We start from the raw sequence: 17165 nt of genomic DNA, 5'->3' as shown, positions 1-17165 counted from the left end.
GCTCCCGATCGTGGTTCCACAACCCAACTTCCTGCCTATCAAAAGTCTTTGCGCTCCTGCTCCTGCTCCTGCTCCTGCTCCACAGCCCAGCCCATCCAAGCTCCCGATCGTGGATCCACAACCCAACTTCCTGCCTATCTGAAGTCTTTGCGCTCCTGCTCCTGCTCCTGCTCCACAGCCCAGCCCATCCAAGCTCCCGATCGTGGATCCACAACCCAACTTCCTGCCTATCTGAAGTGTTTGCGCTCCTGCTCCTGCTCCTGCTCCACAGCCCAGCCCATCCAAGCTCCCGATCGTGGATCCACAACCCAACTTCCTGCCTATCTGAAGTCTTTGCGCTCCTGCTCCTGCGCCTGCTCCACAGCCCAGCCCATCCAAGCTCCCGATCGTGGATCCACAACCCAACTTCCTGCCTATCTGAAGTCTTTGCGCTCCTGCTCCTGCTCCTGCTCCACAGCCCAGCCCATCCAAGCTCCCGATCGTGGATCCACAACCCAACTTCCTGCCTATCTGAAGTCTTTGCGCTCCTGCTCCTGTTCCTGCTCCACAGCCCAGCCCATCCAAGCTCCCGATCGTGGATCCACAACCCAACTTCCTGCCTATCTGAAGTCTTTGCGCTCCTGCTCCTGCTCCTGCTCCTGCTCCTGCTCCTGCTCCTGCTCCTGCTCCACAGCCCAGCCCATCCAAGCTCCCAATCGTGGATCCACAACCCAACTTCCTGCCTATCTGAAGTCGTTGCGATCCTGCTCCTGCTCCTGCTCCTGCTCCTGCTCCTGCACCACAGCCCAGCCCATCCAAGCTCCCGATCGTGGTTCCACAACCCAACTTCCTGCCTATCTGAAGTCTTTGCGCTCCTGCTCCTGCTCCTGCTCCTGCTCCACAGCCCAGCCCATCCAAGCTCCCGATCATGGATCCACAACCCAACTTCCTGCCTATCTGAAGTCTTTGCGCTCCTGCTCCTGCTCCTGCTCCTGCTCCTGCTCCACAGCCCAGCCCATCCAAGCTCCCGATCGTGGATCCACAACCCAACTTCCTGCTCCTGCTCCTGCTCCTGCTCCACAGCCCAGCCCATCCAAGCTCCCGATCATGGATCCACAACCCAACTTCCTGCTCCTGCTCCTGCTCCTGCTCCTGCTCCACAGCCCAGCCCATCCAAGCTCCCGATCGTGGATCCACAACCCAACTTCCTGCTCCTGCTCCTGCTCCTGCTCCTGCTCCACAGCCCAGCCCATCCAAGCTCCCGATCGTGGATCCACAACCCAACTTCCTGCTCCTGCTCCTGCTCCTGCTCCTGCTCCTGCTCCTGCGGAGGCTGGTGGGGTGGTAGGTGAGGACAAGGGCAATCTGTCCCTATTTCATCTGGGGGGTGAAGGGGACAAGGACAAATGTGTAGTTAATGGAGGAGGTGTGGATAAAGTTGATGGTGGTAGAGGCCAAGTCACAATTTTTAGAAGGGCATCTCTGATGATCTGGCATGGAAGGACCTTGTGCGGGGAATAGATGTGATGGAGACAGAGGAATTGAGAGAAGTGAATGGAATCCTTATAGAGGGTCAAGATGTGAAGAGGTGTAGTTGAGGTAGCTGTTGGAGTTGGTGGGGTTGTAGAGTTTGTCTGCCAAGATTGAGACAGAATCGAGAAAGGGGACAGTATGTCTGAGGTGGGCCATGTGAATTCAAGGTCAGGGTGGAAGCTGATACCAAATTGGATAAAGGCAATGAGCTCATGAGGCAGCACCAAAGCAGTCATCGATGTTGCAGAGGAAGAGTTGAGGGGGCCTGCCTGTGTCGGTCTGTAGCATGGATTCCTCCACGTAGCCAACAAAAAGGTAGGCAGAGCTGGGTCCCATGTGGGTGCACATTCTGGTGCACTGTGATGCAACAAACAACACCAAACTTGAAAGACTGTACAACAGGCTTGAGTCAGCTTAGGTAAAAAGCACCAGGTATGTGGTTTTGGAAAGGTCCAACTTGAGTCTGGTGATTGAGAGCCAGCAGGTGGGACCAGCCTCCCAGATTGCCTACCTGCAGGGACAGTGGTTGTCCCCTGCAGTTGGCTGATAGGAGTGCAGCCAGAGTAGTGGTTGTATCACCCCATTCACCCCCTTCTTAAAATGAGTTGGGGGGGGGGTGAATGTTCTAGGGTATTTACAATATTTACAAGTTCAAGCAGTCCGGTGGTGGCCTTTGTCGCTGGGACTGTTGCAAGGCAGGCTCCTGGTGGGTGCGGGGCCGCTGAAGGTCGGACGAGTCTGGGGTGGTCAGGGCGGCTAGTGGTGTGAGTGGGGTGGTGCCTGATGGAGTGGGGGCATAGATGTGGGGCGGGTCCACGGGGGATAGGGTCCTGTCAGAAGTCGTCTCGGAGGCTAAACTTGTGTGAAGAAGAATTTAGCGGCAGGGCGTGCACAGAATTCATTGAGGTGTTGGCAAAGGGGGTGGAAGCTGAGGCCTCTCTTGAGCACAGACGGTAGATCTCTGAAAGGAGAAGGTGGAAGGGAGGAGTAAGGACCAAAACAGGGGGCTGGAGAGGGGGGTCAACGGGTGTTGGAGGGGATGGATCGTGGGAGGGCTGGAGAGGAGGTTTATAACGGCACAGCTGCAGCGTGCGCTGTATCCTCTCGTTGAGCAGACAGCGCCGGCTGAAGCGGCTATTGATGCACACGAGCATTGGTTGCGGCCAGTGACGTGCGCGCACCTCGCCGCAGTCAGCTGATTGGGAAAGGATTGCGGGCGGTTGGAAGCACCATGGCACCGATCGGGTTGAAGGCGGTGGTCGGAGAAAGTAAGATGCTGCCTTGTTTTGCAGCGGAGCCGGGTTATGTGTCTGCAGCACGGATACCGGCTGCTGATGGTGTTGTTCGCTGTTCGCGTCCGCGCAGATAAACAAAAGGCCAGTGCGGATGGAGGGACGAAATCCCAGGCTGGGCGATGGGAGGCCGGGCGGATGGAGGGATGAGATCCCGGGCTGGGTGATGGGAGGCCGGGCAGATGGAGGGATGAGATCCCGGGCTGGGTGATGAGAGGCCGGGCGGATGGAGGGATGAGATCCCGGGATGGGCGATGGGAGGCCGGGAGGATGGAGGGACGAGATCCCGGGCTGGGCGATGGGAGGACGGGCGGATGGAGGGATGAGATCCCGGGCTGGGTGATGGGAGGCCGGGCAGATGGAGGGATGAGATCCCGGGCTGGGTGATGAGAGGCCGGGCGGATGGAGGGATGAGATCCCGGGATGGGCGATGGGAGGCCGGGAGGATGGAGGGACGAGATCCCGGGCTGGGCGATGGGAGGACGGGCGGATGGAGGGATGAGATCCCGGGCTGGGCGATGAGAGGCCGGGCGGATGGAGGGATGAGATCCTGGGCTGGGTGATGAGAGGCCGGGCGGATGGAGAGACGTGATCCCGGGCTGGACGATGGGAGGCCGGGCGGATGGAGGGATGAGATCCTGGGCTGGGTGATGAGAGGCCGGGCGGATGGAGAGACGTGATCCCGGGCTGGGTGATGAGAGGCCGGGCGGATGGAGGGCTGAGATCCCGGGCTTGGTGTTGGGAGGCCGGGCGGATGGAGGGATGAGATCTCGGGCTGTGTGATGGGAGGCCGGGCGGATGGAGGGCTGAGATCCCGGGCTTGGTGATGAGAGGCCAGTGCGGATGGAGGGATGAGATCCCGGGCTGGGTGATGGGAGGCCGGGCGGATGGAGGGCTGAGATCCCGGGCTTGGTGTTGGGAGGCCGGGCGGATGGAGGGATGAGATCCCGGGCTGTGTGATGGGAGGCCGGGCGGATGGAGGGCTGAGATCCCGGGCTTGGTGATGAGAGGCCAGTGCGGATGGAGGGATGAGATCCCGGGCTGGGTGATGGGAGGCCGGGCGGATGGAGGGATGAGATCCCGGGCTGGGCGATGAGAGGCCGGGCGGATGGAGGGATGAGATCCTGGGCTGGGTGATGGGAGGCCGGGCGGATGGAGGAATGAGATCCCGGGCTGGGTGATGAGAGGCCGGGCGGATGGAGGGGTGAGATCCCGGGCTGGGTGATGGGAGGCCGGGCGGATGGAGGGGTGAGATCCCGGGCTGGGTGATGGGAGGCCGGGCGGATGGAGGGGTGAGATCCCGGGCTGGGTGATGGGAGGCCAGTGCAGAGGAAGGGATAAGATCCCGGGCTGGGTGATGGGAGGCCGGGCGGATGGAGGGATGAGATCCCGGGCTGGGTGATGGGAGGCCGGGCGGATGGAGGGGTGAGATCCCGGGCTGGGTGATGAGAGGCCGGGCGGATGGAGGGATGAGATCCCGGGCTGGGTGATGAGAGGCCGTGCGGATGAAGGGGTGAGATCCCGGGCTGGGTGATGGGAGGCCGGGCGGATGGAGGGGTGAGATCCCGGGCTGGGTGATGGGAGGCCAGTGCAGAGGATGGGATGAGATCCCGGGCTGGGTGATGGGAGGCCGGGCGGATGGAGGGGTGAAATCCCGGGCTGGGTGATGGGAGGCCTGGCGGATGGAGGGGTGAGATCCCGGGCTGGGTGATGGGAGGCCAGTGCAGAAGGAGGGATGAGATCCCGGGCTGGGTGATGGGAGGCCAGTGCAGAGGGAGGGATGAGATCCCGGGCTGGGTGATGGGAGGCCAGTGCAGAGGGAGGGGTGAGATCCCAGGCTGGGTGATGGGAAGCCGGGCGGATGGAGGGGTGAGATCCCGGGCTGGGTGATGGGAGGCCGGGCTGGGTGATGGGAGGCCGGGCGGATGGAGGGATGAGATCCCGGGCTGGGTGATGAGAGGCCAGTGCGGATGGAGGGGTGAGATCCCGGGCTGGGTGATGGGAGGCCGGACGGATGGAGGGGTGAGATCCCGGGCTGGGTGATGAGAGGCCGGACGGATGGAGGGATGAGATCCCAGGCTTGGTGCCACTGGGTGAAGAAAGCAGCGCCGAGCAGGGTCACGGTGCGGATGGACGCGCCGCCTCTGCTTCAGCGACGAGGTTAGTTACAAAGCAGCCCCGGTTGACGATGTATATTCGAGTCTGCTCTTGGGTGGGGGGTGGGGGGGAGAGCAGGGACGGAGGAGGTAGACAGCGGGGCCAATAGCCCCACCAGAGGCTGGGCATTGAATTGACCCCCCTCCCCCCGAGTGCGTGCACTGCAGCGATCAAACGCTGGGCACTCGGAGTGGCATCAGCATCACCCCGCCAGAAAGTAACCGCGGTTCCCCATCGTGGAGTGTTCCTGTGTTCACGAGCTCGGGCTGGGCTGCGTGTTCCTCGGAAGCCCCCAGCAAGTGGCTGCGTCCGCTGGGCGTGTGCACTCTGCCGCAGTTTGGACGCCGTGGGGGGGGGGGGGGGGGGGGGTGTGGGGTGGCCTGTGCCCGGAAGCTCCTCGCCTGCTGTTACCCATCACACTGCCCTTTTCGGCCCCACTCCCACGAGGTTTGTACCTGTGCCGTTAATGCAGGGTTGGTCATCGCGATGGGGTCGCCGCGGGCTCCCCACGGCCCCGCTGCGGTCAAGGCTCGTGACGTCGGGCGGGTAGAAATTAAGTTACAGCTATGGTAGGGAATTGTCTGGAGACGCTGTGGTTGTAGTAAATACCGGGACTTAAAATGTTGGAGGAACTGCAGGTCTGGCAGTGTCCAACATTTGGGGCCTGAATCCTTCGGTCAGGACTTCTGCAGGGGCGTCATCTACTGCATCCGTCCTCCCGTTGTGGCCTCTTCCATATGGGAGAGACTGGACGCATACTGGGAGATGCTTCCTTGAGCACCCTCCACTGCATCAGCAGAGATCTCCCAGTGGCAACCCACTTCAATTCCCCACCCAATTATCTTGTTGACATGTTTGTCCATGGTCTCATGGACTGAGACTACCAGCAAATTGTTGGAATAACATCTGGTCGTCTGTCTGGGCACCCTCCAACCAGATGGCATGAAGCCTGTGCTCCTCTCCCTGCCCTTTCTTCCGCAGCCCTTTCATTCAGGCTGAGACCCCAAACATTGGTTATATATCTTTATCTCTATTGGACACTGCATGACCTGCTGGGTTCCTTCAGCACTTTTGTGTTTTTACACAGGTTTCACTGCCTTATGACCATTTCCTCTTGGCCACTCTCTCTCTCTCTGCACAGACAGTGAGCTACATGGTCCGCGCCAACACTTGCTCACTGTTTGAGCTTGGGTTAATGTGCCAAGCACCTGTTTAACCCACGCTCAGCTGCAGTTCATCTGCGTAATGAAGGTTTATTTCATTCCAAACGTGGTTATTTTTGCCAATACTTTTATTTGCATTATGGCCAATTCAAGCAGTTATTAAATGGACAATGCATTAGCAATATGACTGGACTTTCCCTGGATCACCAAAGTGTCCAGTTAAATATTAGTCTTAGTTATGTGGTAATGACAGGAGCCCAGTATGCTGCGATCAGCAGATGATTCAATTTCAGTCTTGGGAAACAATCTGAAACTTGTATTTATTTCACAATAGGGATCTGTGATCCTTTTGAATAAGCTTGGAACTGGAGGGTCCCTTTTTGTACCTCTCAACATTTGAAATAAAATTAAAGTATAACCAGGTGGAAAGCGATGGGCGTCATGCCTAATAATACAGAACAGTGCATCACAGGAAAAGGCTCCGGCCCAAGAGTCTGTGCCGAACCTGATGCCAAAATCAAAGCCAATCTCTGCTGCTTGCACCTGATAGTCATCCCTCAATCTTATTCATGTTCACGTCTACTTACAAACCCCTTAAATGCTACTATTATACCTGCTTCCATCACTACTCCTGGTAACCCATTCCAGGTATCCACCATTGTCTGTGCCAGAATTGAAGCAAGAACAAATCTAATCAGGGGGCATTAGGGTAACCGTGGTTGGGGGCACAAACAGCATCAGACCAAGTGGGTGGTGGGAGCATGGCCCACAAATCCCCCCACCCTCAACCATGACACCAACCTTGCTCTGTGTACATTATTTTAATTTAATTTAGGCATGTAACAGGCCCTTCTGGTCCAAGTACTCCAAACAGCCCCTGTACGTTTATAAAAGGTGGGAGGAAACCAGAGCACCCGAAGGAAAGCCACGTAGACACTGGGAGGAAGTACAGACAGTGTTGGATTTAAACCCAGGTTGCCAGCGCTGTAATAGTGGCGCTAATTGCTACACTAACCGAGCTGCCCTTCACATCTCTCTTGAATTTCCTTTCCCTTCACAAACACAGGTCCTCTTGTGTGTGACGCTTTACCCTGTGGAAAAATATTTTGTATGTGCACTTTTAATGCTTCTCATGATTTTATAAGCCTCTATCAGGCCTCCTCTCAGCCTCCTACACTCTCCCATACTCGCTAAACTAGGCAACATCTTGGTCAACCTCTTCCGTGCACTTTCCAAAGCCTCCAAATGGAGCGACCAGAATTGGCCTAATCAAGGTTTTATGTAGCTGGAACATGACCTCTTTACTTTTGTACTTGGTGCCTCGCCCATTGAAGCCAAGCAAACCATATGTACTTTCTTTACCATCTTTTTTGACCACTTTCAAGGAATTATGAACCACCCACCCCTCCCAGATTACCCTGCACATCAATGCTTTCATTAATTTATATACTGTATATTCCCCTAACATTTGACCTCCCAAAGTTTTGGAGAGACTTGAGGGAAGGGGTTAATAACATAAACGTGCTGGAGAAAATTTCCATGAGTCTCTCTCTTTCCTATTCCTCTGCCTCCTTTCCTCCACTTCACAACCTTTCTTTTCCCTCTCCTATCGGAGAGCTACCTCTCCCCTATCACCTCAGTTTTTATTTAACCCTCCCACCTATGATCTCTTACATGTTCCTCTCTCCTCCCCCTTCTTCCTTTCTCTCCTCCTCCCTCATTCCCCACCTTTTTATTCAGGTGCCTGCCTGTTCTTTACTTATCCCTGATGAAGGGCCCAGGCCTGAAATGTTGGTTATCCCCTTGCTTCCGATGGATGCTGTGCACGCCCTTCTGATTTAAAATATTGTACACAGTTTGGACACCTAACTATAGGAAGGATATTATAAAGCTGTAAAGAGAACAGAAGAGGGTTACAACGTTGTTGCTAGGATAAGGGAAGTTGAGTTATTGTGAGAGACCTGAAAAACTCGGCCTATTTTTCTGAAAGCTCAGGAGATTGAAGGTGGATCTTATTGAGATCTGTAAAATCATGAGGGGTATTGGTAAAATCAATAGAGACAGTCTGTTTCTTAGAGTAAGAAAATCTAAGATGAGAGGATCTAACTATAAGGTGAGAGGGTGGGACTTCAAGGGGATATGAGAGGACATTTCTTCACTCAGAGGGTAGTGAAATGCCAGACAAGGTGGTGGAGATGGACATGTTAGCTTTCTTTAAGAAGCACATGAATGGGAGGGTTTTGGTGTGTTCTGGGCCAATTGCAGGCAAGTGCGACTAAAGCAAGACGGCACTTTATTAGGCATGGACAAGTTTTCTGTGCTGTAAAGCTAAAGGCTACTTGCACTTAAAATTGATTAATTACCTAGACCAGATGGGCTGCATCCTTGATTACTGAGAGATGTAAGCATAAAAATTGCAGAGGTCATGATCTTCATGTCAAAGAATTACCGAGATGTACAATTCGGTAATGGGCCCTTTGGCCCACTGCAGTTTTGTCTATCTGGACCAATGGTTTCAACCTTTTCCCCCCCCACCTACATACCACCTTAAGTAATCGCTTACTAATCACAGAGCACCCATGCATATGTGAGTAGAAAGAAAAAAATTGAAAACCACTGATCTACACTATTCACATACGCCTGCACTAGGGCTGCGTATCTCTATTCTTTGCCTAAGTAAATATCTGCCTTTTTGTATATGTTGGTGGTGTCTGAGGGCAGAAAAATTATGAATCTTGTACCCTCGTTCAAAAAGTGTATAAGGATAAACCCAGTAAAAACCCAAATCATTGTTTAAACTTGATGATGGAGTAAACTTTTGACACATTAATCAGGGAATGAACAGGGAGGTGTGTGGAAAATTGGGCATTAATTGGAGAACGACAGCATGGATTCAACAAAAGGAAATGGTCTCCCTCACGTAGTAAACTTGAAAGCTTGGTGAAATGTGAGGAGGATAGAAGTGGGTTTTGGAGCAGTGGAATGGGCAGAAAGGTGGCAGATGATATATGAATGGGTATAACAAACTGCAAGAGTAATGAGAATAATTCATTGAAAATGTTAGGATAGGTTGAGGAAGTGATTTTAAAAATAAAGCAAACAGGATTCAGGTCTTCATCCAACAGCAAGAAAGTCATGATGTACAGCAACGTGTACAGCAAAAGCTACAGTATCGTGACCAGTTCTGGGTGTCACATTTCAAAAGATGTAAAGGCTTTGAGGGTTCAGAAGTGGTCAACTAAAATTATTCAGTAAGACTTCATTTAGATTTATAAATGTCTCTGGTGTTCAGACTTTTAAAAACATTGAATATTTCTTTATTAGTGTTATGTAATTAAAATATGATTTAATCTATTGATTAAAATTATGAAAATTAAATAATTGGACTTACTATTTTCTTCCTAACATCAAGGACCATGTTGGAAATTGCCATTCAAATAACCCTACATTAAATCTGGCATAGGATTGCAGAGGCAAATTCTCCAACACATCCTATTTGTGTTTATTGTCCTACATGCTAAGTATGGGAACAGTGGAACAGTTTGTATTGTAGCTTTTGGTTGACTTCAAGTACTTCAGTCATTAATAATAGCATTACCAGTTATTGCAAGGTCTAATATGGGCTATCTAACATGCCAAAAATGTTAAAGGACACTTACTTTCGGTCACCTGAATTAAATTTTTCTGGTCTGATTTTTAACCTATCATGAGCATGTTATTTACTTAAGTGGGTGTAAATTAGGTGGCACGTACACGTAGACTGAAATGGCCTGTTCCTGTGCTGTATGTCTAAATTAAAACTAAGTGGAGAAGATTATTTGGTTGCCCGTTTCCTCTATTTATGACATTTATTGGGAGCATTGTGGAAACAGGGCTCAAAGAATTATTAAGAATCCTTTGCATCCACCACACAATATCTTTAACCCACTACCATCAGGAAGGTGGCACAGGACCATTAAAATCAGGACTGGCAGGCTGGGAAATAAGTTTCTTCCCCCAGGCCATGAGATTGATGATCAGTATCCTGTAACTGAGCAAATCATGCCAAAACATTTATTTATTTATTTATGTGTGTGTGAATTTATCTAAATACGTGATAATTATGTACTTTGCATTGTATTGGCTTGTTTGAGCACTGAGGTCTAGAGAGATGCTGTTTTGCCGGGTTAGATAACATGTTCAAGTTCAAGCTTGGCATCACAAATGGGCTGGAGGTACTCAGCAGGTCACGCAGCATCCAGAGGAATTTAAATTTTTAAATTTAATTTTAGATGTTCAGCCTGGTAACCAAATATTTTGGCCCACAAGCATCTGCTGCCCAATTATACCCAAGTGACCTACAACCCCAGTACATTTTAAATGGTGGTAGAAAACAGGAGCTCCTCCCCCAGAAAAACCCACGCAGATATGAGGAGAATGTACAGGCTCATTACAGACAGCACGGGATTCGAACCCTGTTCCTGATTGCTGGCGCTGTAACAGGATTGCGCTAACTGCTAATGCTAACTCGCCATAAAGTAACCAAGCCGAAAAGCAACATTTTACTTATGAATTTGTTGGAGTTATTCAGTGGATCAAATGCTCTTGATGTGGCCTCCTCTACATAGGGAAGACAAGATGCAGACTGGAAGACTGTTTTGTTAAGGACCTTCTCTCCATTGCAACAGTAAGGACCTCCCAGTGGCCAACCATTTTAATTCCATGCACCATTGCCACACCAATGACAATAGCTTGCTATACCACCAACCGAGGCCACCCAAAAATTGGAGGAACCATTCCTTGTAATCCATCCTGGCACTCTCTCCAACCAGATAGCATTAACTTCTGCCTCCAATTTTCATTAACCTTGCTTCTCTCTTTTCCCATCTCTCTGCCTCCTTTCTTCTCACTCCTCACCCCTTTCCTTCCTTCTCAAGTCAGAACTACATCCCTGCTTCTCCCCATCACCACAGTTTCTGCCCTCCCACATGTATGCACTTATTACCTCCTACCTGTTGGCTTGTGCTCCACCCCTTCCCCATCCCCTTCCTCCCACCACCCCTCCCTCCACCTTTTTATTCAGGCGTCTGCCTATTTTTTCTCTTGTACCTGTGACAAAGAGTTCAGGCTGAAACTTTCGTTACCTTTTACTTCTGAGAGGTACAACGTGACCTGCTGAGTTTCTCCAGCGCATTTGTATATTGCACTTGACTCCAGTGACCAGTGGATCTGTTCTGGGCCATCTCATCCTTCTGATTTTTATAATGACCTGGATGAGGCCATGGAAGAGAGAGTTAGTAAGTTTGCGGATGACACAAAAGTAGGTGGTGCTGTGGATAGTATGGAGGGTTGCCAAAGGGACATTGACAGCTACAGAGTTGGGCAGAGGAATGGCTGATGGAGTTTAACCCAGAAAAATGTAAAGTGGTTCATTTTGTTAGGTTGTATTTGAAGACAGAATGCAATGCTATTGGGAGGGATGTGAGGAGTTGGAAGAAGTTGGGGTAAATGTCCACAGGACCCAAAGTCTGCTGCACCGCGGTGATGGTGGTGTTAAGGAGGTGCAGGGTGTGTTTGTTTTCATTAACTGTAGGATGAATTCAAGAGCCATGAGGTAATGTTGCAGCCAATATTCCCATTTGGAATATTGTATTCACTTCTGGTCACTTCACTGCAGGAAGGATGTGGATGCTAAAGATTGGGTGCAGAGGAGATTTACAAGGATGCCTCCTGGATTGGAGAGCATGCCTTATGAGGATAGGTTTAGTGAACTTTGTCTTTTCTCCTTGGAGTGACAGAAGACGAGGTGATGGCCTGAAAGATGTTTACATTCTTCCCGTAATGTGGGTGACCAGAATTGTACACAGTATTCCAACCAAATATTGGCCTAACCAAAAATTTTATGTAGCTGCAACATGACTTTCTTACTTTTATAACTAATGCTCCCATCAATGAAAGCAAGCATACCATACCATACCATTGTTTAATAGGATTGGAGGTTATGGAAGTACGGGAAAGACCCTTGCATGGGTAGAGGATTGGCTGATCAGCAAGAGTCTGAGAGAGGGAGTAAAGGGATCCTATTCCGTCCGGCTGGCAACCAGTTACTAGTGGTGTTCTGCAGGAGTTGGTGTTGGGGCCACTTCTATTCACATTTTATGCCCAATGATTTGGATTGTGATATAAATGGCTTTTGTGGCTAAGTTTGCAAAGATAGGAGGAGGGGCAGGTAGTGAGGAGGAAATTAAGAAGCTGCAAAGAGACTTGTGTCGGATCAGGAGAATGAGCAAAGTGACAAATGAAATACAATGTTCGGAAGTGTATGGCCAGGGTCTTTGGTAGAAGAAATAAAAGGATGGATTATGATTTGGATAGGGAGAAAAGTCAAAATTTGAAGGTGAAAAGAGTCTTTGGGGTCCTTGAGCAGGATAAGCACAAAAGCAGGGGTGGCCAAACTACTGCCCTCAGGCCAACTGTGGCCTATTTTTAAGTGGCCCAGGGTGAATTTTAAAAATAAAATATAATATGCCCTGTTAGAACATAGTTTCTAAGAATAGATCGCACTCTATATGCATTGACCTTAGTTTTAACACTAGATGTCGTTGCCATTTTGAACAACTACTAGACCAACTAATGCAATGTTACTCATTGATGAAAAAAGTTTACCTCAGTTAAAAAAAATGTTTTACCTCTGTTTATAAAAAAAAGTTTTCCTCCGTTGTTCAAACGGGAGAACTGAAAAGATGGAAAATAGGAAAGGAGTGCCAAAAATGTCAGACACGGTGGGAAAATGAATACTTTCTCACAGAAGTCAAATGGAATTGTGTTTGTTTGATTTGCAAGGAATATGTTAACTTTAATAGCCTATCTACAGATTTAACATTGCATCATAGTCATTGAGGTGGACACTTGGGCCATGAACTGTATTCACTGAAAGTTGTGGAGGAATGTTGGAAACTGCCTTGTCCCTTTCTGAACTTATATTGCCCTCAGCTTTTTATTTTGCACTGTTTTTTGAATGAGAGTTTTAACAAATTTTATTGTATTCATTTAAATTAAAGAGCAGCAGATACAGAAATGCCTACTGTAACATGTGGGCACATCAATAAATGACTGTAATCTCAACAGTAGTCAAATAGTTATTTTGATAGAAAATGAATTTTTGATGGCACTGGGTTTTTCTGATCTTAAAAAAACCCCACCATTTTTCTAGCAGTGTAAATGGTTGAAAACTCCTGTTTGGCCCGTGACTCCTTATATTTTTCTGCATGTGGGCCATAACCAAAAATATTTGACTGCCCCTGCCCTAATGGTTAACCTCCAGGTTGAGTCAGTAATAAATAAGACAATTGCAATGTTGGCATTCATATCTCGAGGAATAGGGATGTGATGTTGAGGTTTTATAAGGCACTGGTGAGGCCTCACTTGGAGTACAAAGTCCGGTTTTGGGCTCCTCATTTAAGAAAGGATGTGCTGGCATTGGAGAGGGTGCAAGAGAAGATACACAAGAATGATTCCTGGAATGATGGGATTAGCACATGAGGAATGTTTTTCAGCTCTTGGACTGTACTCCTTGGAGTTCACAGGAATGAGGAGCATTTTGAATGTTGAAAGGCTTGAATAGAGTAATTGTGGCAAAGATGTTTTCCATGGTAGAGCAGTCTAGGACAAGAGGGCTTTGCTTCAGGATTTAAAACAGTGATGCAGAGAAATTCTTTCATCAGAGAATCATGAACCTCTAGAATTTGCTACTATGGGCAGCTGTGGAGCCCAAGTGGTTGGGTGTATTTAAGGCAGAGATTAGTAGGTGCAGTAGAATCCCCATTATTCAGCACTTACAGGGATCATTGAGGCCGCATATGCCAATTTTCTGGTTGACTGAGACACACGGTTACAATGCCTACCTACTGTATTTGATGGCATATCCCTCATTTCAGCAGGTAATATGAAGAATTTTTTTAGTGTATTTATGGATAAACATTTAATGTTATTGAAATATATATCTGCAGTATAGCAGAAAAAAAACTTGGACAAAACCTGCAACTAGGACAACAGGAAAAAAATCCTTTTAATAATAATACTGCTGTAATTTACAGGAGAAAACAAAAGCAGTAGCTAGAGCAGAAAACATTTTATAAAAACAAACAGCTGCTGTTGGTGCCCACGCTGGACCCCCGGCCCTGCTCTCTCCCGGCAGCTCGCTGTTGATCCCCCCTCTGAGCCCCCTGCTCTGCTCTCTCCCAGCAGCCCGCTGTTGGCCCGCACTCTGATCCCCCTGCCTTGCTCTCTCCTGGCAGCCTGCTGTTGGTCCCTGCTCTGGTCCCCCGGCTCTGCTCTCTCCCGGCAGCCCACTGTTGGTCCCCGCTCTAGACCCCTTGCCCTGCTCCCTCCTGGCAGTCCTCTGTTGATCCCCACACTGGTCCCCCTGCCCTGCTCTCTCCTGGCAGCCCGCTGTTGATCCCCATGCTGGTACCCCTGCCCTGCTCTCTCCCGGCAGCCCACTGTGGGTCCCCACGCTGGTCCCCTTGCTCTGCTCTCTCCCGGCAGCCCACTGTTGATCCCCATGCTGGTCCCATTGCCCTGCTCTCTCCCGGCAGCCCACTGTGGGTCCCCACGCTGGTTCCCCTGCCCTGCTCTCTCCTGGCAGCCCGCTGTTGATCCCCATGCTGGTCCCCATGCCCTGCTCTCTCCTGGCAGCCCACTGTGGGTTCCCATGCTGGTCCCCCTGCCCTGCTCTCTCCTGTGGGTCACAACACTGGTCCCACTGCCCTGCTCTGTCCCAGCAGCCTGCTGTTGGTCCCCACGCTGGTCCCCCTGTCCTGCTCTCTCCCAACAGCCCGCTGTTGGTCCCCATGCTGGTCCCCCTGCCCTGCTCTCTCCTGGCAGACCGCTGTTGGTCCCACTCTGGTCTCCCTGCCCTGCTCTCTCCCGGCAGCCCACTGTTGATCCCCATGTTGGTCCCCCTGCCCTGCTCTCTCCCAGCAGTCCGCTGTTGGTCCCCGCACTAGACCCCTTGCCCTGCTCTCTCCAGGCAGCCTGCTGTTGATCCTCACACTGGTCCCCCTCCCCTGCTCTCTCCTGGCAGCCCACTGCTGGTCCCCCTGCCCTGCTCTCTCCTGGCAGCCCGCTGTTGATCCCCATGCTGGTCCCCATGCCCTGCTCTCTCCTGGCAGCCCACTGTGGGTTCCCATGCTGGTCCCCCTGCCCTGCTCTCTCCTGTGGGTCACAACACTGGTCCCACTGCCCTGCTCTCTCCCAACAGCCCACTGTTGATCCCCATGCTGGTCCCCCTGCCCTGCTCTCTCCTGGCAGACCGCTGTTGGTCCCACTCTGGTCTCCCTGCCCTGCTCTCTCCCGGCAGCCCACTGTTGATCCCCATGTTGGTCCCCCTGCCCTGCTCTCTCCCGGCAACCCGCTGTTGGTCCCCACACTGGTCCCTCTGCCCTGCTTTCTCCTGAGGGAGCGAAGTGGTGGGACCAGTGCGGGGACCAACAGCAGGCCACTAGGAGAGTCTCCTGACAGCACGCCCCTTGCCCCCATACTGATCCTACCGCCCCGCTTCTCCCCACCACCTGCGCCAACGATAGATGATGCTGATGCCACGCAGGATTACTCACCATTATCACCCTCATGTCAACCATGCACACAAGACCCAGGGGATATTTTTGAGCCATTTTTTGGGGAAAAAAATGGGTCTTGATTATGCCATCAAATACGGTAATATCCCATTCATCATGAATACACAGTTTCAAGGACAAAGACAATGCAAAATGTAAAGTAATTTGATAAAAATTAGTATGGTAGTCTTTAATTATGTCAAATTCACTTTAATCAGGTAATAATTCCCTTGGCTTATAAAATTTAAATTCGATCCCGGTCTCTGACACTGAAACAACGTTGCGCTAGGAGTTCCTGCAGCAACTGGTGTTCCTAGATGGTCTGATCTCAGAAGCGAAGCAGGCTCAGGATTGGTCAGTACTCGGAGGGGAGACCTCCTGGGAACACCAGGTGCTGTGGGTTTATGTGAGGGGTATTGGACAATATGGCAACTCTCTACCTGCCTTATGGTAGTCAAAAAGTTAAAAGAATTTCATGTGTTACATTCCAAATGTAGTATTATGTTCCAGAAATGGAACCTTTACTGTTAGCCACTACACTAACCTTGCCACCATCATAATTAACCCACCCTCCCCCAGTATTACAGATAAAGTCTTTCTAACACTGTTAATACAAATTTTAAAAAAAGATTCTTACCAGAGAGGGGTAGGGAGACACTTTGGGAGAGTCGTCCCAGCAATGAATGGCATCAACCGACTCTTCGCCCTGGATGCCGCCATTTTAGTCAAATACAACTTTATTGAAACAGCTGCTGTGGTGGGTTGGGGGGGGTGGGTGGGATTACGACCGGGTCGCTTCACTGGCTGAACTCTTGCTCCCATTTTCGCCAAGGGGTTGTGGGTTGCTTCGGAGAACAGTCACTTTTACAATTTTAAACTTTTATTTAAATTTTATTTATTATCTATTTTAAAAATGCATTTATTTATTTGTTTCCTTTTGTTTGCTGGTTGATTGAATTCAGGATAATGGGGATTCTACTGTATTAAATACTCATGCAATCAAAGATTATTGGGAGAAGGTGGGGGAGTACAGCTGAATGGGGGAATGGATCAGCTCATGATGGAATGGCAGAGTGGACTCGATGGGCCGAATGACCTACTTCTGCTCCCGTATCCCAGGGTCTTGTGTCTTCTTTCCCACCCAATCTACTTGTGTCGCCACTTCAGCTAAAAGTAGCTTTTATAACTATTAATTAATATTGAATGTAATGATTCATTGATTTGACTTTAGAATAAGTGACTAGGCTTTGCCCAATTGCTTTATAAGTTGAAGTGAACGAAATATCATTTGATAGCAGATGGGTCAATGATCGTCTGGTGAAATTAGAACTAGCTGGAAATGTCTGGCATCAGATTTACTTAAAGGATTAGAATTATTGTAATAAATAGTTGTTTGAAATTCATTTCTAATAGCAACTGAGCAGAATATAATTTACTGATACATT

General features: G+C 50.2%; 1 protein-coding gene across 2 annotated transcripts in view; it reads left to right on the top strand.

The window, feature by feature from the left end:
- Nucleotides 1-2710: 2710 nt before the first annotated feature.
- The window catches only part of stxbp1a (syntaxin binding protein 1a), a 118279-nt gene continuing 103824 nt past the window's right edge, over nucleotides 2711-17165 (top strand). For both annotated transcript variants that reach the window (XM_069890272.1, XM_069890262.1), the window contains exon 1: nucleotides 2711-2780. In XM_069890272.1, coding sequence (XP_069746373.1) covers nucleotides 2744-2780 — 37 coding nt within the window. In that variant the 5' untranslated portion in view covers nucleotides 2711-2743. The remainder of the gene's footprint in view (nucleotides 2781-17165) is intronic.

Source organism: Narcine bancroftii, chromosome 1 (genome assembly GCF_036971445.1).
Source record: "Narcine bancroftii isolate sNarBan1 chromosome 1, sNarBan1.hap1, whole genome shotgun sequence".
In the NCBI taxonomy this organism is placed as follows: Eukaryota; Metazoa; Chordata; class Chondrichthyes; order Torpediniformes; family Narcinidae; genus Narcine; species Narcine bancroftii.
The sequence above is the reverse complement of the archived record's forward strand: the minus strand, read 5'-3'. Positions and strand labels throughout refer to the sequence as shown.